General features: G+C 46.7%; 1 protein-coding gene across 5 annotated transcripts in view; it reads right to left on the bottom strand.

The window, feature by feature from the left end:
* The window catches only part of SUSD6 (sushi domain containing 6), an 85107-nt gene that overhangs the window by 22802 nt on the left and 34431 nt on the right, over positions 1 to 27874 (bottom strand). For 3 of the 5 annotated variants that reach the window (XM_032482266.1, XM_032482268.1, XM_006186426.3), the window contains exon 2: positions 21354 to 21558. In XM_032482266.1, coding sequence (XP_032338157.1) covers positions 21354 to 21474 — 121 coding nt within the window. In that variant the 5' untranslated portion in view covers positions 21475 to 21558. Of the gene's footprint in view, positions 1 to 21353; positions 21559 to 21659; positions 21784 to 21834; positions 21994 to 27874 lie in introns of those variants that run through there. The other 2 variants (XM_032482267.1, XM_032482269.1) reach the window with 2 other exon arrangements.

Genomic DNA, 27874 nt, shown 5'->3' with positions numbered 1-27874 from the left:
CTGGAACAGAGGACTGGGAAAAATAACACCACACACTTTGAAAGACTGCACTTGCAAATTAATGGAAAGATACAGTATTATAAAGTCTAACTTCATTTAAATTACCTTGACTTTTCTAGGAAACTATTGAGATGCTAATTATTTGAGAGAGAAAGGACTTGTCCATGAGAGGGTTAAGGAGGGAGGGGCAGAGGGTCAGATCATAATCAGAGGAAACCCCTAACTGACTCTGACCCTCCTCGTCTTCCTGCTCAATACTCAGAGGAGTCTGGCTCCACCATGTCAACCAAAAAGCAGGCTAGATGTTTCATGTACTGGAAAAGGGGATAAAAATCCACAAAACGATGTGTGTGTACACAGAGGAGCGTAAGTGTATGATTACATAATTAGGCACATTAAAGTATTTATACTGCTGAGACTAAAAGCCCCTACTCAAAGGCATTCCACCAAAGTTGAAAGGGGAAAAAGAAAATAGAAAATAAAGCATCTAATTGCAATCTTCCACAAAGCCAGACATCCCCAGCTGGTGCCACAGCTGAATTCTCTTAATTAACATGTTGTAATGGCAAGTATGAAAGACACTGTATGCTTATCAAGTCCATGCTGTGGCCAGCCAGGCATGGGAGAAGGCTGCAACACTTATAATTAAAGAGATTTTACTCTTTCCATTATAATGATATTCTGGTATGGGATGTCGGTTATTTTTTCTTAAAAACTTAGTTGCTTAAAGTACACACATAATAAAACTCTGTATCCTCAAAGGTAGGGACTGAGACTGAAGTATATAAAAAGTTCACAGTCCAGGAGCTGGTTTATTTTTTGATGGTTGGTTTTCTCTTACCTCCCCGAACCTGGGGCTCTCCCTCTTAGAGAAGGCTAGCAGTGTTTGAGCAGTCTAGCCTTTTAAATAAATAAAGCCCACCTGACAGCTTAAAATCATAGCTTATATGTATCTAAATGAAAAAAATATGACAGAAGCTGGCAAATAAATGAGTACAATGCAGTTGGAAAGGCACTGATACACCAAGAGGGTGGGTTAATGTGGACTGTGTTCCAAAGGACAGACTCACAGTCCTGGAAGGGCCTTGCACACTTCAAAGAGACTTTTGTTTCTGCACAACTCTCAGTCACACCGGAACCTGGTTATAGATAGTCCACCCCCATGTCCCTGAAAAGAACCCCCGCAGTCAAGTAATACGTGTACGTACTATAAGGAAGTCAAACAAGAAAGCCAAACAAGATCGTAAAATGCCTAATTATACTCTGCCTTTTACACTCTTGGACAACATAATTTGGGCTTTTATCACACTGTTCTTTAACTGTGCTTTTTTCTCTTCACAGCTGAGAAGGGGTGTTGACTTACTGTCGGCGAGCGTTCAGCCGACACTGATTCCCTCCTTCTGGCATGCTCCCTGAGTTTCAAAATCTCTTCCTCAATTATATCAACTTTAGAAGAACTACCCTTCTTATAACTACCAGCAGCAATGTCACTTTCCCATTTTCAACTCATCCTTAGAGAATAAGCGTCCAACTCAAGGTACTGCCGCAGCACGCGTGGCTGCACGGGCGGAGTCGGGGCCGCGGCTCAGAGCCTGCTGCAGGCTGGCAGGCGGCCACACCTCAGACCCACCGCCCCAGAGGTTCTTTCTCAGCTGCTGCACAAAAGTCCAAATTCACTACCTAAAGGTGATCGGGTGTCGATTTACAATGTACCAGAGAACAGGCTGTTCCTAAAACAAATGTTTTAAAGCTGACAGCTCAGCACCACTTCAGAACCACCTCACAAGGTATCAAATCTGGATCCCTTGCCTCTCCCTCCCCTAGCCCCAAAGGCCTTGAATCATTCTGGTGAACCCAGAGAAAACAGATTCTTAGATAGGCCCAGAGACAAACAAGGAATGTGTCTAAGAATCACTGGCACTTAGCAACACACACCTGCATTTCACACAGAAGCTGTGAGTGCAGCCAGGGCTCAGGGGTCTGCATGGCACCAAGGGAAGTCAAGCTAGTCAGCACCTGCCACAGGCCTGTTACTCAGGATGACAGCTCATCCTGGGTTTCCCCAGCCTCTTTGCCGGGTTGCTGGAAAAGCCTTATCACACATACGATTGGGATCCTGAGTCTTCGCAGATGCCTCCAGCCAGACCTTGCAGTGGAATAACGTTAGCAGAACAACAGCTCCTTCCCCCACCAGGAACAACTCGGCCTACGGAAAACAGAATCCACGCGCCTCATATACTCCACGCAAGTGGGTGAGCAAGCCTCTGGGGCTGGTCTATCTGTACTCGCGGCCCTTGTGCAAAACCAAATGAAACCATACACACCAAGATGGCACAGAAGAGCAACAGATCCTGCCCTTTGGGCCTGCTGCTTTCTCTCCTACCCAACCCCCTCAGTCTTCCCAGCTAGCCTCGCCTCTCAGAGGGACAGAGAAAAACAAATGCAAAGACGACTGGTCCTCCTGCAAATGTGGGAAGGGCCACTGAAAGTCAAACCTTGTTTTAGGGACCAATGTGTTACTCAACTATAACAGTGATTACTCAGAATGGATTAGCAGTTTATCTACCAGCAATTCAGAGTATTCAAACAGGCTTCTTAATTTTCACAGAGGAAGAAAGCACCGGTCTTTAAAGGCAGTAACATGAGATAAAAGCCGAAGACTCAAGACTCCAGGCTAAGTGTCCTCCCCACCCTTCCCCGCCTCCTGCACAAGGGCCCCAAACCCCTCTGTGGAGAGAGCCAGGCCGGCAGCGGAGCCTCAGCCTGGCCTACCCTCCAGCCTGGAAACAGCTGGGATGATCCCCAAAGAGGAACTGCTCACTTCCCAGGGCTGCAAACTTGACGTCCGCCCTGGCCAAGCTGTGGATCTGCGTCCCAGAGTTTGGGGTGGGTCAGCTGGGAGTGGCAGGCTCGACCCAGGCCCAGCAGCTGGTATCAAAACTGTCATTCGTTTTCTGACTTAGGCAAACTGGGCAGTACCTCCCTTGGCAATCATTTGCTTTTCTTTCCTTCTACTGGAAATTAATAGATCTCACACTAAGTACAACATGTTCATGCTTGTTTGTCCTCACTGATACAACCTCTCAACAAAAATTCATTTTCTCAATTTCCATTTTTCACGAAGAGCAGCAATAGATAGTTTAAGAAGAACACTTGCTGACTGAGCCTCTTTGATTTTACTTATAACCCAAAATTACCCAAGTCCCTGATCTGAAACTGTTAAGGGGATGCAGGGCACAGGGGAAGGTAATGGTGCTCAGCATTGGCAAGGGTTTCAGAAACAGCACTCTTACTCCTGATTAGGCATGAGGTGACTCGTGTCACCTAGACCTGAGCAATAATCCCTGGCCAATCACATCCTAAAATGACCAGCTAGAGGGGTGGAAACTGCTGCTCCTTATGCCTGGCTCCACTGGGCCCACCAGGGTACACGACCTCCACACCAGGCCTGGTCAAAGAGTAATTCAGGCTGGCACCCAATAGCTGGGCCTACTCAGCCAGCATCAACATTATGGCTTGAGTTACTGTGCTCTGCCATGGGGAGCTGCAGAGGGCCAGAGGCCATAGGCACTGTAGGACCGTGCTCATCCAAGGCAAAAGAACCTTCTACCAGGCTGTCCTTCCCTCCCAGAACCCAACAGCACGACTTCCTTCCAAGAAACTGGGTGGAGCTCGGGCTTCTCCTACTGCCCCTCTGGAGGTACACACTAACCTACCCTGGTCAGTAAATCTTCCCCCAAATCACATTCTTCCTAATGACGCTCTCTTCTCAGAATCTACCTATTTATTTCTAAAAGTCTAAATGTTTCTGCTGGATACACAAAGCTCTCCACAATTTGGTCTGTTCCACTTCTCCAACATTGAGCCCCACTAGACTATGCCCACTGGCCTCACCCACCCACGGTCATGGCCTCAGATCAGCCTTCTGGCTCTTCTCAGCTCCTTCTTCCCCTCTCAGTACCCTCCGCTTTCCCTCCAGCAACTCAAACCCTACCCCTATGCAAGGCCTGATCTCAGTGCTCTCTTCCACAGGCACTTCCTTCCTCTGAACTAAAGCGCCCATGGCTACACAATCTAGCACACAGCGACATACCATTTTATTGGTCGTTGCCACATGTGAGCTGGTCCTGCCTCTCCAGAATACCGTGAGCATCTCAAAAGAAAAGAGACCTCACCTTCACCAGCCTGGGCACACTGAAGGCACTGGACAAATACCTGACGGAGCCTGTGTCCACAAGGTCTGACACCTCTCACAACACGGACTGACTAAATGCTTAGAAAGACCCCAGCTCTTGCTTCTCAGGGAGTCTCTCCTCCCCACACCCCACTCCTGGACCCAGTCCTGGCAAACTTTGAGGCTTCTGCCTGCAGACAGCCCACATTCCAGCTTGCATCAAAGCATCAAACAAAGGATTTCACAACACCGCCCCCCCTTCAGGCTCTTCAAGGCTCTTCAAGGGCACCCTGTTTAAACAAGAGGTGTGGTATATTTTTGGGAAATGATGAAGCAATTTCCCATAAGAGAAAAGAAAAAATTCCCCATTGCAAAAAGGCTTCTTGGAAAACAAATAGAACCGTTTCCCTTGCCAGCGCAGAGAGAAAGGATCTGACATCCAGGCTCCTTATCCTTGACAAAGAAGCCTGCTGTGCAGGAACAGTGGAGACAAGAGGAGGCAAATCCTTATGGCCAGATGCAGAACACAGCAGTTTTCAGAGCTGGGGGCCCAACCTAACGCTTCACGTGATGCTGCCCACGATGCCACTGGGAGCTCCCCCTTCTTCTCTTCCTCCTACATGCCTGAAACAACAGATGTGACCCTAGAAAGCTGGGTGCCAACGCAGTATTTCACATACAGCAGGAACACTTGCTACTTAAAAACAACTGCATAGTGACTCCTTTGGTGGATGATAAAATCCTTTTGCAATAACCACACTTTTTTTTTAATTGGGGTGTGTGTGGTAATTTTGTATTTCACACATTAGGTTTGATTACAAGGACTGCTTTCTCACATATTCCTGTGAGAGTGCCTGCATTTCAGGGGTGGGGCATGGGCAAACTAGGGTAGAAAGAGAAAATTCTTATCATTTTGCTTGATCTGCAAGGCTCATCTAACTACTCCTATTTCACCTTTAAAACTACTACTAATCAAACAGTACAGCAACATTAGAGCACTCTTCAAATAAGAAATGCATCACCCACAAAGGAAACCTCTCAGGTTGGTGTCCATATAAAGACCCAAGGTTTCCACAGCTAGTAACCAGCATTCATTAGTGTGTTCAGACCTCACCTCTTTGGCATAAACCCCTTCTCCCTGAACTTGAGAATTCGTGCCCACCTAGCCTGTTTGCATGGGCCAGACGGCAGTGTGCAACAGATCAAATCCTAGCTTTGCCCTCATCAGCAACATGAGCCAAGGAACAAATCTTCCTCTTTTGCAGTCTTACCTTCCCCACCTACCTAGAAGGAATGAAAGGGCCATAAACAAGCTGCCAAAGAAAGTCAGCTCTTTCAGACACAATAACAATGTGAAGAAGGCTCCTGTGAGCTTACAGTCTCTGACTTGAATCCCCACTACAGAGCCTTCCCCTTCTTAGGTCCCCACCCCAATCTCTTTCTTTCCAGCAAGAGCCCCCTTTCTCTGTACCCATGTGGATTCCTGCTACAAAGCTCTTTTGGAAAATAAAAGTTAACCTAATTTACATCTCTAACAGATTTCTAGGGTTTGTGAAATTTTATTTTTTAGGCTGCTGAAGGAAAGGCAGAAGGTTGGGTGTGGCTAAATAGGAAAAATGGCACCATTCAGAATTCTTCCCCTGTGCAGGGGGCCTTTCTGCTGGCAGCATTAATGCATACATGCAACTCATGCAACACTTTTTAAATATGCCAGGCAATTTACAATACATGTCTATTTATTATTTTTCAAAGTGAGCAATAACTTAACTGGTGGCAGGGAAAGTGAGGAACTAGGTGCTTTCAATAGTCTGTTCAGGGCATTCCCTCCCTGCAGGCAAGATATGCTGGAAGACAATTTATCAGGATGTCTACATCAGCTCCTTAACCACAAAAAAAGAAATCCCCTTCTCTCGAAGCTACTAAAGAACTGGGAAGTAAAATGACAGGAGTCAATCCTGTAAACAGAACTTATGGGGAAGGAACTCGTGGGGGAGGGATGGAGACATAGCAGCTGTCCCCCAACAAAGCCACAAGTGAAACAAAGACTAACAGAAATTAACTCCGAGTCTTCATTTTAATTGGAAAGGCTGAGGCAGTGGGGAGACAAAGATGAAAAAGGAATCACCTTCTCAGAATTCTTACTTGTTGAGTTTTGTGGGGTCAGAGAGTCAAACAGGCTCTCCCCTAACAGACAGGTGGGGAGCAACAACACCTGAGATGGAGGGGACAGCATAAGCGAGACACTGGGGGCACATCTGATGGTGTGCTGTGGGAATGATAAAATGGCAAGTGAGGTTCCAGGACAGAGAACAGGCTAGGGAAGTGGCTGGAGAGAAAGCACAGATGAGGGCTATGTTGCTAAGGAGTACAGACCTCAGTAGCAGCCTTACAGCAAGTCCTGAGTTTGTTTAAGGGAAGAAGTGGCATGCTAAGTCTGAGATTTCAGGAGTTATTCTGGCAGCAGGGTGGAAGACAGATTTGAGGGGACGGAGGTAGGGGAGACTTTGGAGACAGAGAAGCCAATGATGAAACCAACACCCCAAAACTAAGGGATATGTCATTTCTTAATAGGGTATTGAGTAACTTGGTAACTTTTCTAATCCCATTTGGTACCAAAATACAGACAGAAATTGTAAGATTCACCAAGATTGCCAAATTCTACGGAAGACATAGGATTCCCTTTTCTAGGCTCTCAATGTATACGACCCTGATTCCCAGACCAGTTTCCACCCATCCACTGACTGACCCTCACTCCCAACACTTTCAAGCTAAGATACTAAACAGCATCTGTAATAACGCTTTGCTTATGAGTCAGAGGAACATGCAGTAACTCTGAGCACGGACTTTGTTTCAAAGGTACTCAGCCTCAATGGCCCTACCACCTGCCTTCAATTCAAGACAGCAGTCAGACTGACCCAGCTGCTGTCACAGTCAGCTTAACTCACATCATTTACCATCACTCCTCCATTCCTCCTTAGTCTATCCTCAACACTTAGTCCTCAGGAGTGGGTCCTCTATGGTGTCAAAACCCAGAACCCCAATCCCTAATAACTTCTGCAACATGGAGGGGGTTGTAGGCCATCCTCACCACCTACAACAGCAGGTTAAATAGTGTCTGCCTCTAGAATGGAATAAATGAAACCTATACCCTTGATTTCTTCTCTTCAGGAAAGAGAACTGAAGGGCTGGGAGACTTTGATATTAAACTTTTAAAGAATGCAGATCGCTGGGCTGCACTCCAGACAGACTGAATGGTTCTTTGTGGGCAGGGGTTTGTGAATCTGATTTTAAAAGCACAGTAAAGCTGGAAAAGCATCACCCCAGAGGATGTTAGTTTTCTAAATCTGATGAAGAAATCAAACCTCACCACCTTTTCTGTGTCCCAGAGTCTCAAGTGGCCAAGTATCAAACTCCTTTCCAGCTCTCCCTTGGTTTGGACCCTGCCTTCTCACCAGGCCCCGTGTAATTTGCAGCTCTCTGGAAGACTTCCTGGATGATGTCAGGGTTAATTCTCTTCTAACAGCACTCAGTACCTGAACCACTCAAGAGAAATGAAGATATACTCTGTCTTATCTTTCCCTCCAATTAGACTGTGAGGGCCTCAGTTTCTGGCAGAGAGCCTAGGGCATACATAATAGCTTCTTAACATTTAAGTGGTTGAAATAATGCTAAAGACAACGGAATGGGAAAGTCGGTGTTAAAAAACACATACATACACAAAATGTAGTACAGAAAGTATTTGATTTGCAACGGGAGGACCTGGATTCAAGTCCAACTTTATCCTTCACTGGCTGTGATAAGGTACTATGAGGACACCAATGTGACATGATACACAGGAAAGTGCTTTCAACCTTGTCAACTGCCAACAGTAGTAAGCTGTTACAGCTACTGCTGCTGATTATTTTCTTTGATCTCAAAAAGGTGGCTCATATTATTTCTTCCTCTTTAGAGCCAAGAAGGAAAAACATGAAATAGGTATTGCAACCATAAAAACACAGAGAAAGAAAGCCTCAGAGACTACAATTCCCAAGGTCTGTGGGAGTCACTGCCCTGCTGGAACCTCACCTCCTCAGGCCTCTGTACTTCCACCAGGGCAGGGAGGAGGCACCAGGGAAACCCTTAGTAACTAGACAGTGCCTGGCACACCCAGAAGGTCTATAAATGTTGAGTGATGAAAAGCTTGCATATACTACCTGGGACAAGGAGCATTCTCACGGGGACCCCTTCCCACCTGCATATCAAGAACTATGCAGAGTTTTATAGGAGCAAGGTGAGTGAGACTGAGGCAACAGTCTCAGCTTCTGGAAGTACTATCAAAGCTAGTCGTTAAAATCATCCTCAAACTGCTCTTTAGAGTAAATGAAAAAGCAGTGTGCAGAATCCAGCTGTCTTTGATTAAAGCAGGCCAGTGGGGGGAAATGAAAAACAGAGTCAGGATTTCTAATTACTGCTAACATGAGGGTGTTCAGAAGGGAGGAAATTAATGGAATCATCAAAAGGCTGATGATTTCACTTAAAATGAATTAAATCAACCTCAATCTTCCCCTGTTTCAAGGAAGACCTCGGGCTAGTCAGTGGTTGAGCTGCCTGAAAGCCACCCAGGCAGGATCAGAGCGGCAAAGTGACAGTTAGCCGAGGCTGGAAAATCTCTCGTTCGCCCTTCAGACGGAGGCTGGAGAGATAGGGCCAGACAATGTTTCTGAAGCAGGATGTGCTAATTTTCTCCCTTAGCCGGCCAATGCAAACAGCAGGAAATAAAGGCTGTAAATAGGGTCAAATTCAATCTGAAGAACAGTAAGATCCCCTAGGATGGGGGAAACATTATGTAACTCACAGCTAAGAAGGGAGAAATTGAAGGAAAGGAAAAGAGGCACGTAGATACATCCCTCTATTCTATCCATCAGCAAATACTTTCACACGCCTGCCATGAGCACTGTGCCAGGCAGTGGGGAACGTAGGCTAACAATTCTGAGCACCTGGAAATGAGAACTGATCAGATGGCCTGGGAAATACTGCAGTGGAGTGTGATCAGGACACGACATGGATGCTAAGTCATTCCTCTCTGGACAGTTTGATGGAAGCAGCACAACTGCAGAGGCTGAAGACTCTCTAGAAAGAAAAGTTATTCTAATTCCCAAGCTCCTCTGGTCTCACTATCAGCAAGTCAGTCTCTGGATAGGATTCTGGTTCAGTACTGGTTATCAGCAGAAGTTCTCACACACACAAAAAAATAAATTAAAAACAAGTAACAAGCAAGCAGAAGTTCCTGGCCCTGCGGAGGAAGCCATCAGAGGAGGCACTAAAGAATCTCAGGTATCTGAACTCAAAGGGCCCTGGAGAGCTAGTCCAGGCCTTACCTCACCCCTGAGCAAAGTAAGGGGTCTTCAGCTACTGCTCGTTAGAGGCAGTGAGACATTAGGGACTCCAGGTCAGGGCCCTAATCCTCATACTACAGACCCCAAGGTGGGGAAAGACTTTCTAAAATGCAGGCTTTTCAGAGCTCGGTGCTGCATAACAGGGCAGAATAAGAAATGGAGGGAGGAGATGCCCAAGGTGACCCACCAGGGGCTCACCAGGTCTGGCTACTCCCCCTGCCGGATAGTGGGCAAGGACCAGAGCCAGACTGGTGAAGGTATGAGACCTGCCAGCGCCCTATTTCTGAACTACCTCTCTCTCCAGTGGGTTCATGACCTCTCCATCCCACTGTCCCCACCTTACCAAATTTGCTCTGGGAAGGTCAAATGAGATGTTCACCCCAAGTTTTGGTGGTTCCCAAAATGTGGTCCCCAGATCACCAGCAGTAGCCTGTAAGAACTTAGTAGAAATATAAATTTACAGGCCTCAACCCAGACCTGATGAATCAGAAGCTCTGGAGGTGGAGCCCAGCAATCCGGACCCTCCAGGGGATTCTAATGTGCACTCAAATCTGAAACCCAACGGTGCATATAACATAAGGTTCAGCCTGCTGGTTCCCCTCACAAGTGGGTGACTGTTAACTGGCACAGCTGAATGACCTGATCTTCAAGCTGAGGAGCCCACAGAGCTACCACTGGAGGAAGGAGGAGCTTCCCAACTCAGCATATTCTTCTGCTTCCAGGGTTCAAGACCTTATACAAGAAGGTACACAAACCGTCCTTGAAGCTGTGACCAGAGGCAAGAAAGCATGGGCTTGGAGAGAAAGGTCCTGATGACCCTGGAGGGCCTTCCCTAGTAATGAAAACAAAACAGAACCCCCCTTCGCCAGCTCTGGACTGGTGAGAGCAGACTTCAGAAGGGACAGCAGTGGGCCAACGGGCCCAGGCCTCTCCCTGACTGGACAGCTGATGAGAGGCTGATCCGCCCGGACGCCATCCCCGTGCAGGCTGCAGCACTTGTTGGGCAGTGAAACCAGCCTGGGCCAGACACCCAGGGAGGCTCCTGACTCCACCTCCACGGGGCTTTACCAGGGCGCCAGCAGAATACAAGCACCTTCTGTGGGTGTCCGACACGTCCTGGGACACATCAGGGTGGTGAGTGGGTCCCACTGGTGTGTGCCAGGAAGGCTGCACTGCACTGTGGCGCAGAATCCGGAGCCTCAGGTGCTGCCAATCACCGCCTAAACAGAACAGAGTTCTGCGCGATTCGCCTTCTGCTTCTCTAGCTTATACCAGGCCCTCATTTCCTCCAGGGACTCTGTGGCTTCCCAGAGGAACATGGATGTCAGATTTCTAGGCCTCTCAAAATCCCGACTACAACAATCTGTCTGACGTGACTATGTCAGTGAAAAAAAAATTTTAATGATCCCTCACTTCCTCCTCTCACCTTCTTTGTTTCCAGGAATGATGCATTCTCACAGTGGAGGTCTAAGCTTTAGACTCCAAATTCAAGATTTGGTGCTTTTTTGAAACTTTGGTTTGATCTCTTATACAAAGGGGGGCAATCAAAATAAATGCCAGCCTCCAGCCCAGGGACGGTTAGTGTTAACCAAGTGCTCTGACCAATTCAGAAAAGAGACGCTCTCTTTAGAAAAGAGCACTATAATTATCCTTTCCATTGGAATAGACTTCAATTGCTCGCCTAGAACTTTTACATATATCCTCTCATCTAGTCCTATTATTCACAATCTTAATTATTCCTGTAGAGTCAGGGTCTCCCATCACTGGTAACAGGATTTCTGAATGCCAGCTAGAGGGACCGCAAAGATTCTCAAGTGCCCAACAAGCAGCAGCGTGGAGTATGAGTTCCTCTGCTGAAAGCCTCTTTCGAGAAACTTGAGACACATCTCTGCTGAAAGCCACAGTGGTTCTCTGCATCCCAAACACATCAAATCACAGACAGTCCTCACCTCAACACCTCCAATTATGCTGGCCCGCTCCTAGATGATGACTCCTGGAACACGCCCAGGTGCCAGCTGCTCCTCCTCTCTTCTCCCTTCCCCAACAATGAGGAACCTCCCACACCCTCCAGCCTCCCTGGCTGAATTCCTGACACAGAGATCCACATGGGACCCTGTGCTATGCGTCAGACTGGCCGAAATAAGTCATCCTTGTCTGACACGCCTCCCACGGGCTGGCTGGGCTGGGGCAGAGGATGAGAAGCCTGTCCTGAGTGACCCCTAGAGGGGCAGCCTCACTTACCCAGTCACTTTCTGTTCCCATGGACAACTAGGAGCCCATTCTTCTCATCCCCAGCTTCACCACAACTCGTACCAAATTCAACACCCTCCTCCAGCTCTCCTCATTTCCCTGTTTAGACTCAGTCAACCCTTAATCCATTAACTGGTGTTTGTTTTTTCTTTACCCCTTTGATCCTTAACATCGAGTCTGTTCCTCCTCCTCCTCTCCCTCTTCCACAACTGACAACTCAGCTAGAACTCAGCTAGGAAAGGCCTCCACCAGCAGCATCTCACCCCTTCAGGTACTTCCCCCAAACTGTGCTTCTGGTGATGCTCGGCCCAATCTATGAACTCCCAGGCTAAGGCTAGACTTTTTCTTTTTTGAAACCCCAGCTTCCAAACACACTCCACCAAAGTTAGAGAAGCCCACTCATTCATCCACCAGGGTAAGAGGCAAACCAGTATGGAGGATAGAGTATATTGGACTTCCAAAGGTTCAACAGGAGTGACGTGGCAAGTTCCAGAGGAAAGAAGAGCCGAGGCGAGCACAGCAGACATGATACTCTCTCCCTCTGCTCCCTCCAGGCTGCCCCAACGTGCTGGCCAAGGACCACACAGCAACAGTGAGGATCAACCCTATATGGTAAGTACGTTCTCCAAATTTCACATATATGAAAACTGAGGGACACTGACTTTGAGAAACTTGCTCAAAGTTACATAACATGTTAGTGGCAGACCTAGGATTCAACCTAGCCTGTCTGGCCCACGACACTGCATTCTTAACTCTGCCATCTTGTCTCCCCTACTTGCTTCAGTTCTTGGTGTGGACTTCCTTCCCTTGGAGAAGGCTTCCATGATCATCCCAATCTGAGTCAGGAGCCCCTCCTGTGTGTATTTCAGTGTAGTGCAATGACTTCCCTGATCACAGCAAGCATCACACAGAGCTGGAGCTGGCACAGTCGTAGCACTCAGCTCAGCAAGTAACCGGGTAAATCAGAGTGCCAAACCATCACCTCTGCCTTCCTCCCAGTGTAGAGTACTGCTCCTGGCCGCAGCTGCCCTCCTGTCACAGCCTTACTGTGAGGACCAGGCCACATGTGGTAACTTCCAACAAGAGCCAGTCCAGTGCCTGGCCCCAGAAAGCCCTCCATGGCATTAACCATCTCCTGCTGTCCTCCCTGCCTGCCTTACACCAACACACACTTGCTAAACGAGTTGATGCTGCTTATGAAAATACCAAAACCCAATCTGTCCCATAGCAGCCCTGGCAACCCTGGTCGGTAGGGTTTGAAACAGGTCTACAGGGTTTGTGTATTGTGATCTGCAGAACAAAGGGTTCAGGTTCTCCCAAAGCTGCAATTCCCAGAAGTCTTAACAAGCTGTCCAATCCCTTCAAATAATCAAAGACAGTTACGATGCTAGGAACTGGAAGCCTGTTCATAGGAAAACCTCTCTAATAGCCTCCCAACAGAGAGGACAGACTGGGAGCTCTGCTAATTTCATTCAACAAATATACAGCCTACTCTCCCTCCTTCAGACCCTATTAATTCTAGCGATGAGGGGATGGGTGGTGTCTATGAGGAGGTGACTTTGAATTTGATCTTGAAGGATGAAGTGAAGTATGGCAGGGAGGGAGGGAGGAGAGGCGGCAAGATTCCAGCCACAGGAATCTAGCCACCAGAAGAAGAGCATGAGGATAGGTTTGAAGGTGCTAATGTTCACAAGAATAAGGAGTCCCCTTAACCTTGACTTTAGGACAGAGGTAGAGGAAGCTGTGGGTGGGGAAGGGAAGCCAAACCCACGCAAGCTGCCTTTCCCCAGCCTCTCCAATGTCGGGAAGTTTTGCGAGCCAGCGTGGTTTTCACATGCATTCTTCCACATGACCTTCACTCCCCACAGGTAATGAAAGCCCACCTCTCCTCCTTCCTCACCACCTAAGGGGACCCACACTGGGCTCAAAGATCCTCACCCAGGCTGAAAGTTAGTACCTCCTTTCACAGCATTACAGTGAGGACCACTCTGCAATGAACTCTCCTGTGCAGCCTGCCCAGTCCCCACTCCCTTCCCCTGAGAAAAGCCCCACCACCTGCATCCCCTGAGGCATGAAGACACTTTCACATCCTTCTGGACCCCTATGGGGAACCATAAATCAGCGGGGAGCCCCACAGGCTGCCGATGCTCAGGGCATGGACTTGTCCTGCTTATCCTCACACAAAGGCCGGGCCATGACTCTGCACAATCCTGCTGGGAGTGAGCCCCACCCCAACACCCTCCCCAGGATGTGCTTGCTAAGTTCACCTGGGATGATCATTGGCCTGGTTACAACAAAGTGTAAAGGGCTTTGTCCCTGACTTAAAGGAGCTATGTGCAAATCCACAGCAAACAAGAACAAAAAACATGAACTAGGATCAGAGGCACGTGCACAGAAGACCTCAAAAATCAGAGACTGAAGGGGTCCCCTGTATGAGGGTGTAACAGCCTCCTGACATCAACAGCCAGCTGCATGGGCCATTCATCAGCAATTCTGAGCAACCATACATGGTTATCAAGAGCTTTGGGGGGGCTGCACTAGCTCAAGGTACATGGGGTCCTCTGCAATCTAGCCTCCAAAGTAATGCGATCAACTGGGAAGCAGAAACATTCAAGGTTTATCTCCTGTCGGCCCCTGCACCTTGCTGTGTTGAGATCAGTGCTCGGTAAATACTGACAGATGGCTCCCCACGCCCACTCAGCGCTTGTCTGGAGTGTGACAATCCCAACGATATTCTCTTGTGCCTCCCACCACTGCCAGAGTCAACAAGGCCGAGCTGTCAGAACTCAAGCCAGTGACAATAAACGCACAGGTCCCGCCCTCTCCCAGGGAGACGTGTCCCCTGTACGTGAAGAACCGATCCTCAGGCCCTTTGTATTTCATGAAGTGCCGCTTGTTACTCAGAATAACAAAGGCTACAGCAGAATTATTTTATAGCTCTGCGTGTACTTGGCCATAACTTCCTGAAACACATTTCCCCTCCTGGGTTGAAACACCTAAAATACTTTTGTGAATTTGAAAAGAAAAAAAGTTTTGCAAAGAAGAAACCGTGAAGAGAATCTGTTTATCTTCCCTGCACTACTTCCCAGAATTCTGAATGATTAAACAGTTGTACTTTTAAAACATCTGGCTACTGGCACAGCTAACAAGTTAAAAAAGTTAAACAAAGGAAAACCTCATCCCTGGGGAAGCTGGTGAATCTAGGTAGGAAGAGGCTCTCACAAGAAGAAATGCTGTCAAACGTAGTTAAGAAATGTTGGAGGAGGCAAAGGGACTACCAAGAGGAGAGATGAGAAGAGAGTTCTGATTTTTTAATTCTAATGCTGTGTTCTCTTGGATGTGTTTAGGAATCTGTTAAAATGTAATCCTTCAATCACTCGCTAGGCTGATGAAATGAAATGTCTTTAGAAGAACAGACCCTTGGCATTCTCAAATTTATAAGGTTTCAAAAGTAATTCTGAAAGTTCCTGACAAATAGCAGCTTTGAGGAGCCCTGGCTCTGCAACGCCAACAAGGGAAGGGCTCACTGTGTGAGGACCGAGCTGACTCCTCAGCACCGACATCGCAGAGGGCCATCACCGCTCTCTCTTACTTGTCTTCATGTGCTTCCACGAATTTGAGAATTAGGGACTTACAACTATGAATAACTCATGCAGCACATATCTAATTCTACTCAGTATGTACGGATTTGAATCCAAGACACATGGAAGAAATAAGGAGCACTTCCAACCTGAGCTACTCAGCTGTGGTGTCAGAAGCACGGTATCAACTGGTGCTAGAATCTGCTCTCCAAGCCTGGGAATTACTTCCTTGTCCGCCAGTCAATATCCTAGGTGCTTTACATGTACTACCTTATTTAATCCTCACAACAATCTTAGGAACTATGATTATCTACTGTCTCCCTTATTCTAGAAAAATATCGACAATGAGTTCAGGAAAGTTATCCAAGGTAATACAGGGAGCTAGGAGTTGAGGAGTATTCACCCTCAGCTGCCAGTGAATTCAGATTTCGTGCTTGGTTGACTTCAGGTGAGGCAGGTGAGAAGGGCTGGCAAAACCAGCAGCCAGCACCCCTCTTATTCACACTGCATCGTGGAAAAGTTGTCTCTAAACAATGCTGTCCCTCTGGGTCACAAAGCTAAACACAAGGTGAGCCAAGGTTACTCCTGATCTGGCCACAGTCCAGGCAGCCAGGTACACCAGCACCAGCCACCTGGAGACTGGGAGGGCCACTCTTGGGGTGACGCAGAAGAAAGGAATCTCCCAGTGGGTAAGAGGTGGTGGAGGAATTCATCCGCAGACCTACCTAGAATAATTAAAGACTCTGAGTGTTAACCCCAGTTTCTTGGTTCTTGTTGTTTTTTTTTTTTATTAGCACCCTGTAACCCTCTTTTGCAGAAATATTTGGGCAGGTAAGGGTAACCTCTAAGCATGCGATTAAGGCTAGTGTGGCCGGGTGGCTTTGTATGGTAGGTGGAATCTGTGTTTAATGAGGGCTTAAACCCAGATGAGAGCCACTGAAGTGTTCAGTCTGGGGGATTCCTGGCTTCTTTTATTCAAAAGTTACAGTGCAAAGTTTGCACCATGTGTTGGCAATGTTCTAAACATGACACAACAATCAGCCTGCAGAGGGTAATTTCTCAATGCCTTTTCATGACGCCAGGGTTCAACAAGCTCTATAATGACCCACCCAGCCTCCTACCACAATACCCAAGTCTTTTTATAGTCACAGGTAATTACACCATGGAGAGATTACATCACTTTGTCAGCAGGGTTTGCAGCTGACAGGAAGATGCTCTGCGGATGTTTTGGGAACTACAGCCTCATTTAGCAAACAATTTGCTGAGGTCCCCATTGTTCCTTTCCAAGAATAGACCTGCTTTGGCAAAATTTGTGCCTAAAGTGGGACCCAAACAACTAAGGACCGCTGTAGATGAGGAACAGAAACAACCACAGAGGTAAACACGGTAACCCAGAGATGACTCCTGCATCCTTTATCCAGGGAAGAAAACAGACGATGTCTTTCTTCCACTGTCAAAATAATCCTCTGAAGGTCGATTCAAGTGCTGCAATAGAGCAAGACAAGAAACAGGCCTCAGAGAAGCCTGCCACTCAGCACAGGTAGTAACCTTCTCAGCAGAGCATGGGCAACAGAGTCAGACAGACTGGGCACAAATCCCAGCCAGTTTCACCACCTACAACTGTCTGTCTCTGAGCAAGTGATCTAACCTCCCTCTACCCCAGTTTCTCTTTCGTAAAACAGTTACATGACCGTCTAGCTCACAGGCATTCTGAGAGCTTTAAATGTGATGGTAACGCAGAGCCTGACACACAAATGATGCTCTATATACATCATTTCCCCACCTGGCCTCTCTTCCCAGCTCACTTATGTTACTTGACTCCAGGTCCCTTCAGAGATGGTGAGGTGAGCCAGGGCCACCTGCCAACATCTCTTTGCCACAGCAGTCTTAAGGGTCAAACCCGTATCACCTCCCTGAGAGCCTAGTCCTCAACATGTTCCTTCTTCAATGAACACTAACTGCCTGGCTTTCTTATTCTGAGTTTCACATAGAAACGCAGGTGGCTGCCCCCCTCGCTTTAGGTGCTTGTATAATGTTTAACGTGGTCGTCGAGTGTCATGGCAACATCTTAAGGGGGAAAAAGTCAGAAACAAGTAAAATACTAAGTTTTTTCAGTAATTACGCTCAGAACAGGGAGAGAATGAAAATCAAAAGCTTTTTATAGGAGTCAGCAAGGCAGTTGGGCTGAGATCATCAAACTATGTAAACACGGAAGGCAAAAGGGTTTTGGAAGTAATCAATCTTTCCTCAGCTGGGCAAGTTTGACACTGCCTCCTGATCCCTTATCCCTAAGCCCAAAAGTGACTCTGCAACCCCAGTTTTGTTTTAAAGGCAGCAGAGGATGTCATCTGCATGAAGTCTCCTGCCCAGCATGACTCAACAGTAGGTCACATACCATCCCTGTTGTTATTATTACACTGCGCATTTTATATGTCAAGTGCCCTCCAATATTTTTATTAGTCTACTCAACACCGACCTAACATCCTTGAGGATCTAGTTTCTGTTTTATAAGAGACACAGAGAGGTCAAGTGATTTACCTAAGGTCATACATACAGCAAGTCTCTTAAGATGACAGGTTAAGAGATCTGGGAGAGGCTGCTACACAGTTGGGAGCCTAACTCCTCTCTAGCCCAAGAAAGGAGCGTTGGGTAGTATGAGCATAGATCTTCTCTTTAATCTGGTCTTCCCCTGCATGGCACGGTGTGTCCAGGTGTGAACAGTGAGACAAGCTTCCTTTTGCTACTCCTGAAAAGGGAACTCTGAATAGTTCTCTCCATCTCTGCTGAAAGAATGACCAAGGGGGAGCTAACCCCAATGGCTCCTTCTCTGTTACAACTCCAAATCCCAAGCTGTAGATAAGAGCAACAAGGATGGAAAATCAAACCCCGAACATGACATACATAATTTTACCTAGAACTCTACCCCAGAACTCTCAAGTGCCTCTTCATACGTGATTTCTTTCTTCTAAACATGAGCGATCAGGACCATGCCTAGGGGTGACTGTGATATTTATGACCAGAGACTATGCGGACAAACTGTCCTCCAGAGGATGCACACTTACCTACATCCAGTGGGATTCTCACAGTCATGAATGTGCGAGGACACACAAGCACATCTACCACAGCCCACTGGGTAATAAGCACCTCATTTTAAAATGCCTCTGGAATGGGTGTTCATGGGCAGCCACAGGAGCAGATAAGAAATGCAGGAAGAGGAAGAGAGACTTTTCCTGACCTGAACTGTCTTTCCTTGACTTCAGAGTATCTGAGAGTCTTGGTTTCTTGGCAAGCTTGCTTGGCATGCTGCTCATGGCAGGCACGGCCATACAGGTGTGCTCTGGATTTCAGGCCAAGGTTTGGGCGCCTCCTTCCCCCAGAAGCCACTCCAGAGAGGGAAAAACATCACAACTTGGTGCACTAGATCTAAGCAATAGTAAAACCCCTTCCCCTGCTTGCACCCTGCTCTGTGCCAGTACATATGTTTTATGGGGAGTAAAAAACACGGGGCAGGGTGGAAGGGTGGTAGGGAAGGAAGGAATCTTTGCAGATGGGGGAGGGAAAGAAAACAACAGAGCCAACTTTCCCACCCTGGTTTGAGCCCACACTACAGACACACATTTTTCCATACTGGAGAATAATAATTCCTTTATCCAGCCAGTCTGGACCCATCAGTCCCTGATAATTGATTTCAGACATGGATGGAAAGTTGGGAAGGTGTGGGTAGCTGGAAAATGGGGTGGGGAATGGGAGGAGGAAGGGGGGAAGCCCATCAAAGAGAGAGTGGGGGTAGGAGGGATGGCTTAATGAAGCTAAAGAGGCTAAATACTTCAGACACCGAAGGCAGGTGCTCCGCCCTAACACTGCCATGCAACAGCTTCCCCACTGGAGCCCTGGAAGAGGACGGTGGTGGTAGTGCACCAGGAACTGGGTGAGGTTCTGGTCCTGGCACCACCATTAGCTGGCCTTAAGACCCTGGGCAAGCGCACCACCTCTGAAGTCCATCCTAGCTCTGCCTGGTCCTTCCTTCCTTCCTACTCTGACAGCCATTTCATTCATATGCATTCTTATTGAGCACAGTTTGCTCTGAGCTGGGGGTAAGGTGGCAAACATCCTCTAAAAAGGGGCAAATATTTTAAAGTTTGGGAGCCACACAGTCTATGTCACAATTATTCAACTCTGCCTTATAGCACAAAAGGAGCCATATTTAATACATACGTTAATGAATACTGCTAAGTTCCAATACAACTTTATTTATGGAAACTAAAATATGAGTTTCATATAATTTTTACATATGAAATATTATTGTTTTGCCATTTAAAAACTAAAAAAAATTCTTAGCTTGCAGGTCGCACAAAAGCAGAGAGCAGGTAGGATCTGGCCTATAGACCATAGTCTGCCAATTTCTGCTCTAAAGATATAGCAGTGAGCAAGACAGGGTGTCTATGTTCCATGGTTCTGTGACGGCCACTTCTCAAGGCCTCCCCTGTCTTTGGAGTGGCCCTATGAATACAGGCCCTGCTTTGTCTGTTGCATTGGTGTAGCTCTGGCCCTCTTTTCCTTTGAGACCTCATATAACCATGATGTCCACACCAGTGGTTGTGGGGTTCTAACCACTAGTGTTCCTTTTGGTTCTGCCAGGGCTCCTCATGGTCAAGGAAAGGTTATGGGAAAGGTTTGGGTTAAATGTCAGAATGGAGTGAAGGAGAAGCAGCAGCAGAAGAAATCTGTCTATAGGTGGTGGGGAAGGCTATCATGGAACAAAAAAATCAGTAATTGTTTCTCCCAGTAATTCAGAAGGGAAAAAAAAAAAAGGTTATATGAAATTGCACCATTATCTGCGTAAGTGGGTGGTGGGATAAAAAGAGAATGAAGGAATAGCACAGAGCTATGGGAGCTCTACAAACCTCACCACCCCAACCCCAGCTCCAAGCCCCTCTCCAGAATCTAGCTGAGATGCTGCTGTAGGAACACCGTCCAAAGAAAACTGTCATATACATGTATGTAATGAAGTCTGGTAGGGGCACCGTTACTGGTGAACTCATCTTAATTGAATGAGACCCCTACCACTACTTACAGAGGCAGATTCTGTAGCATCACCCAAAGGTCTACAGTACACATGCAAGCATGCGCTTTCTAAAAAGAACACCAGGTCTAAAGGACCACATGAAAAGAACCTAGAAGCATCTTCAGAGCATTATTGAAGGCAGCAAGGGCCATACAAACTAACAGAGGCAAACTGCTGCATTTCTAGTCCTGTTAGGGCTCATCCAGCTCACAATATTCAAACAGAAAGTGCTTAGAATCATGAAAGTACAGAGTGATGAAGCTAGATGTGACTCTAAAGGTGATCCAGGTTAACCCCTTCACTTGACAGATGAAGAAGCTGAGCCACAGCATGGTTAAGTGACTTGTCCAAGATCACAGAGTTCGTAGTGTCAGTGACCAGGTCTTGCTTTCTCTAAATTACAATACTTCAACTCTGTACTCATGCTGAGAAAAAGAACAGAAAGACGAGAAACCAACAATGAAGAGCTAATGATCATTAAGAGCTTACTGAGTTATGGCAATCTTCACTACCACCCTGAAGCAGGTACCATTATTATCCCATTCTGTAGCTGAGGGAACATTCTGGAGCTTACAGAGGAGAGACTTGCTCCAGGTCACAGAGTTAAGCAAGTAGCAGGACTGGGATCTGACCTGCACATCACACTGAATCCTACACCTCCGCCCTGCTGATGACTACAAGGGGAGAGGGGTGAGAATGTCACCATGTCATCCCCAGCAAGTTCCTACACACCCCTCCTCTGGCTGGCTCCATAGGCCCCTTGGTGCAACCCCCAGGGCTGGTTCCTTGCTATCCCACAGCACAAAAGGCCCCACCCTCTGCTCATCCCGTAACTGCCCAACAGATGGGAGAAGTAATGGAATTTGAGTCTTTTCTTCTCCTCATGGAAAAGGCAGACCAAGACTCACCTGAGGCAAGACCAACTCCAAGGAGAGTGCTGAGAATCACCAGCGGAAGAAACACTCCATGTCCCACGAAGGCCACGGCAAATGTTGAGGTGCTCTTTGGTGCTATCCTGCCATGGCACATCTTTTATCCGTCCAAGTTATTTTAAAAAGAAAAAATTTAAAAGCCAGAAGTAAGAATTCTAAAGTCAGCCCAGGGTAGATCCACCTATTAAAAAACAAAACAAAACAAGGACATAAGTAGAGTGAAAACTTTAGCCATAAGTTAGTTACAGCAGGCACTTCAGTAAGAAAGCCATAATCACATACAAAGTTGAAAGAATTCTAGCAACTGCATTCCTGCTGCCAGAAGAGACAAGAATGTAAGTGGCTTTTCAGCTCCTCACGGTGGGGGAAAAGCCAAGGCCTGCAGCAAGCCGCCATCAGCGTCAGCATCCGGGAGCCAGAGCCTTGCGACAGGACAAGGAGACGAGCACCGGCTCACCTGGAGACGTCAGGTTCGGCAGAGCTTTCAGAAGCTGCCTGGCTCTGCCCGGCAGCGGCCTGCCTTGGAGGCTCCAGCAAAGAGGGGAGAGACAGCTGTTGACACAGAACTGCTACACTGAGTCTGAGTCTGAGTCTGCCTCTGCCTCTGCCACTGGACTGAGAGCAAGTTCGACTAACTGAGAAGAAAAAAATAAATAAAGAACACGTGTCTTGAAGGGAGAAACACACCGCCTAGAGAAGGAATGCAGCAGCAAGAGCCAAGGGCCCCTGGCTTGGCCTGCTCAACCACCAGAGGCTGGATGAGCCCCTGAGGATCTGGCTCTGACTCGACAGCCATGAATCTCAAAAATGGGCTAATTAATCAAGGCTCAGCCAACACACCTGTGACACCAGAGGCAACATCTGTTGGCTGTACTTGACAATGACTGAGCAGAGGGTGGGCTGTAATTGTTAATTGGCCCCACCACCCACTCTAGCTGGAAGACTTAAGAAGAACAGGAAATAATATCTTAAAAAAAAAATCAGGGATCAAGACTTTTCAGGATTTTTTTTCAGCTTGCCTTCAGGGAAGCAGAAGGGTTGATGATACATAATGATATGGGCCTATTATATTTTAATTAATTGATTTCATTTATCCTAGTTTATAACAGGTATTCCAAATAATAAGATTACACTTCCTTTTTAAATTCCATACACACCTCCTTCTCCAAAAAGGCTTTATGTAAATAGATAAGAGAGCCTGCCATCTACAACCCTAATAAAGAATGTCCCTGATATGAAAATGAACACATGTATGTATGTGCATGAGCGGGACATTGTGCTGTACATCAGAAACTGACACACTGTAATTGACTGTGCTTCAGTTAAAAAAGAAATGCCCCTGAGACTCGGCCAAAGATATTACCCAGACCTGACTTTAATCCATGTATGAAGTCTTGACTCAGGCCTGTGCATCCCTTCTAAGGAGAGTTACTGCAAACAGCAATACAAACTGTCTCAGTTCAACGAAAAGCAGCATGAGCCAGGGGTTCAAGAACAGAGCTAGCCACTGGGCCCTCATCCACTACTCCAAACAGTCGTGCCTGTAGCAGTCTTCTGCCCCCACCTTTTACCCAGACTTCAACTTGAGCCTTTACAGCTGCAGAACAGATGGATCACCGAGAGGTCTAGGGGTGGAGTCTTTGAGTGACCCAAAACAGTACACAAAACTGTGTGTGCATACATGTGTGGAATGTGTAAACATTTATGTGGCTAAGAACGGTAGAGTCAGAATGCCAGAACTCAAATCTGTTTCCTCTATTATGACCTTGTGGCCAACTGACTCTCTTAGCCTCAGTTTTCTCATTTGAAAGTGGAGACAGTAACTGTACTGTCTTCACAGAGTTGATGTAAGGATTAGGATCATATAAAGTGCTCAACACAGTGCCCACAGTGCCTGGCACAGTGCAAGTCCCCAGTAAACACCAGTTGCTGTTGCTGTTATAATTTTCAGTAAGATCTGAGCATGGGGGGGACCGTGGAGGTCATCAGGTGTCACCTCCTCTTTTGACAGATGCCAAAACCAAGGTCCAAAGAGTTAAAGGATGTGCCCAGAGCCACCTGCCAGTTAGCAAATGGGCCCTCAGTGCTGCCATTGTACATGCAGCCACAGCAGGTAACCCGACCAGGCAGTCATCATCCCCTCAATGCAACAACCAGTGGATTGTTGAGAAAGACACCTGCTTGTGCCACATCACAGCACGTGCACAACAAATACTTCTACAGTGAATGGACAAGGCCAGATCAGGCTGGTGTTTGGTGTTCTGTGCGCAAATGGAGGTAATCAGGAAAGACTACCCAGAGGAGGTGAAGCTAAACTGACTGCTAAAGGATGCGTCCAGTGGAGATACCAAAGACAAGTGCCCACAGTGCAATGGAGCAATGGGAACAGAGCACTCCCGGCAGATGCTGGAGCACCCCTGGCAGGGGCTAGGCTAAGTTTAAGCTTTATCCTGAAAACCATGTGGAGCTTACTGAGATTATAAGCAGGGAAGTTACAACACCTAATTCACTTAGGAAGCTCACTCTGGCAAGGAGTTTAGAAGACTGGCGTGAGAAGGAGGTCACCAAGGGGTAAAGAATCTTACATTTAGTATTTTATAATTAACATAGAGCTCTTTGGAGGGCAGTGTGACAATCTCTGTCCCCAAAAATGCACCTGTTCTCTGACCTATCAATTCTACTTCTATAATCTGTACTCAGAAATCACGTATATGCATTGTTACACACGCAGGATATTCACTGCATTATTTTTAATGGCAAAAGACTGGGGGGGGGGACTAGTTAAACAAGTTGTCATATACCCATATAACAACACCATGCAGCTGTTTAAAAAGAATTGGGTGGTTCAGTCTGTACTAACATGGAATAACTTACAAAATTAGTACATGAAGAAAAGCACTTGTGTGTATGTATGTGTTTTTAAAGGATGGACACACATACACGTACACCCTTGTACACACTGAAAATCTCGCCCTGGAACTGATGTACAAGAAACTGGTCCCTACCAAGTACCTTCAGGGAGGGAAGCTGAGTGGCTAACAGTGAAGGAAACGTTTTTCTCGGTATGTATTCCCTTTTAACCACCTTGAGTGTTGCATCTAGTGTATGCATTACCTATTCAAACAGATAAAATACTGAATAAAATTAATGTAACAAAGCCTTCCTGTAGACCATCTGTCTCCTCCCTCAACAAACTGATTGACACTCTAATAAACCTGATTGCTTCCTCTACCAGGAATACAGCCAGTTTCAGGGCTCAACACAAAGGTTACCTCCTGGAGGAATTCTTTTCTGACATGTCACATCATGCCCACTTCCAGTAGAACTAACCCCTTCCTTATTCCCAAAGTGTCCTGTGCACCCTGTTCTGACTGCACCTCTATCAGGTTATTACATCTGTTTACCTGTCTCACCTCACTAGGCTCAAAGTTCCTTGAAGGCGGGGACTGTGAATTCCTCAACTTGGAATCTTTAAAAGCTAGCACAGGGTTTGGCCCCTGACAGGCAGGCAGCAAATGTCTGTCAAACTCATGAATACCGTGGGGAGGAGCCAGTATGGAACTGGAGAGGAGATGCACACATATGACCTCCTGTTTTGCTTTGTTTTAGAGAAAAAGCTGGTTCTTCCCTTGCTGCTTAAGCAGCTACCTGGGCTGAGGGACCAGGCGAAGCCTAAGACCTGATCAAGTGCAGAACAACTGGGGTGACAGAAGTGACGGCTTCACAATGAAAAGAGAAAGATGACTAGAGGGTAGTCAATACAATGTTTACATGCAAGGCTGAGCCAAGGGTTAGTGCTTCAAAAATAATACAGAGAAAATGAATCCCCACAATCCCGGGGTATCACCCAGAATGCGAAAACCCGGCTACTATGGAGAAAGAGTCAGGCTACATCTAATCATTTTAAGAAAGGACCTGCCTTTGATAGAGCTTAAAAAAACAAAATAAAACCTGGCCTTGAATTGTGGCCTTAGACTAAGTGAAAAGAAAAACATTTAGAACAAATTAAGACTAGATATTCATTATTATCCCTAGAGAAACACACAGGTGAAAATCTAATAAAAAAAAAAAAAGATTTCATTTCACTTCAGTATTCTTTTGGTATGTTAGTGACCACTTACCCTTATTTAAAAAAAAATTATGATTAATTAAAGACAGAAAGCAGAATAGTGGTTGTCAGGGGCTGGGGCAGGGGGAGGAACTGGGAATTACTGTTTAACGGGTATAGAGTTTCAGTTTTATGAGATGAAGAGTTATAGAGACGGATGGTGGTGATGGTTGCTCAAAATTATGAACGTACTTAATACCACTCTTAAAAATGGTTAAGATGGTCAATTTTATCTTACATGAATTTTACCACAATAAAAAATTTGGGGGAAAAATCATGATTAAAGAGGAACCTGGAACTAATAAGCCACACTTTCAAAGCCTGCACTCACCCATCCTCACAAGGCATTTAACATCTGAACTAGAGGTGGTAAGAGAGGAGAGGGCCTGGGGTTACCAGCTGCCATCAACCAGCCAGCTGATCACGCAGGCTCTCTGGCTTCCATTTTTACATCTAAAAACTGCTCTAAGGTCTCTCTCAGCTGCAGAATTCTCCAGTGTCCAGGCTTCTCTTTGTATAATCCATCTCTTCCTCCAGCAGCCAAAACATGGGGTGAGGAGGAGTCATAGAAAATCTGCATTCACCCTTCAGATTTTCCTTCTTGGGACTAACGCTGCTGCCCCAATAGCCTGGGGTACAGGGGGAACCCCATGAGCTAGAATGCCAGCCCCTTAAGGTCAGGATCTGGCCTTTCTCACCTCCGTGAACCCAAAATCTCAAAAGCTGGGTGACTGGTCTCTGCCGAATGTGATGTCACAAACACTCATTTCCTGTTCTGAATGATCCTCCCAAGAGGAAGGACACTGCTCTTATGCAATGGCTCTGAACTTGGGGAAGAAACTTCCCTCATCTCTGCCTCCATTTCCTTATCTGTAAAATGGGGCTGTTGCTTGCTTTGACTATCTCACTAGCACCTAGTGAGGCTCAAAAGGGACAAGATATAAGGGACTTCTCTGTACACTGGTGATCTCAGGTCCTTCTATTTACAGTCTTAGCCTGTAAGCCAAGACAGCAGAGGGCTCTCTGAGAAACTGCTCATAAAAATGACAATGATAAGTGTGACAGGCTTCTGGTGTTAAGGAGAACCTGTAACACGAGCTCAAAGTTCACAGTTTGCTTGCTTGTTGTTGCCATAGATGCTTCCAGATTAACCAAAGAGTCTGCTAAGATTAAAGGTGTACTTAGAGTCACCTTCAAAAATGACTCACAGCTTAGGGAGGCAGCAGCAGTCAGTGGGGCCAGCCACAAAACAGCCAGGGTACCCAGGCCCCTAGACAGCACAGGGCCCAGATCTCAGCACCCCGTGTGCCTGGTTGCTTTGGGGCCTATCCCTGTGGATGGAGACTGTCAGAGTCCTGCTGGAAGGGGAGGGTCATGTCCCACTCTACTGAGCTCTCCTCGGTGGAGACAAAAGCATCCTGACTCAGGCAAGCTTGGCTCCCAGGTGCTCAGTGGGTTTCCCTACAGCTCTGTAAGCTCAGTGTCAGTTCACATGTAACATTCAGGACAGATTCTTTCCTAAACTATGGCTATCTCTCCGTTAGTTATGGGAGGGAGCTGAACAGGTAAAACCAACATAAATCCTTTCCTTGCCTCAAACTAGACCGGAGAGGGGATGGCAGTGGTGGAGCCTCTTAGAGTAAGAGTTTGTTCCTTTGCTTAACTATCTTCACCAACCCCAATACTGCCATGTGATGGGGGAAGACAACAGTTCAAGAAGTTTGAACAGAATTTAACCATTACATTTCAGATTGTAAAGACAGGAAGTGCTAACTCTGTGAAGTCCAAAGTTCCTCAGAGGGTGTGGTAAGAGAAAGGAACACATGCTGGGAGGCCCTCCCTTACCTCCCTCCCTTTCTCCCTGCCCTGTCTCCCCTCTTCTCTCCCACTCACCCTGAAATGGCTGGGCCACAGCAGCAAAAGGTATCTAAATGTTTATCAGATCTTAAAGCCTCCCACTCTTCCCCTACAAAATGACAAAATTACACTACTTCTAGATGTCTTCAGGTTACTTTTTTCCTCCCTGGGGGTAAATGGCTCCTTCCAATCTTGCCAACTCTATCTTCGCCTTTCCTTCGTGCCACTAACATCTGAGAACTTCAGCAGGCACAAAGCTGTCTACTGGACTTTGAGATCCTTGAGAGCCAAAATGTTACTTTATCCATTTCCTTTTAACCTTCAGCTCCAAAGCCCAAAGGACACAAACATCAAACTCTTGTTAAAATTTACCTCCTACAAATCACAAAAATAACCCTTTTTAATAATAAGCTTTTCTCAGAAACCACCTAAGCCAGGGTAGGGTACAAGTTAAAGGTTTTCTGAACTGCTCTAACATTCCTTGTCTTCTTGTCTTGCTTCCCGAGAACTGCTGACTACAACCTCCTGTTGT

The sequence above is a fragment of the Camelus ferus genome, chromosome 6 (assembly GCF_009834535.1).
Source record: "Camelus ferus isolate YT-003-E chromosome 6, BCGSAC_Cfer_1.0, whole genome shotgun sequence".
NCBI lineage: Eukaryota > Metazoa > Chordata > Mammalia > Artiodactyla > Camelidae > Camelus > Camelus ferus.
This window is presented reverse-complemented; position numbering and strand designations above follow the sequence as displayed.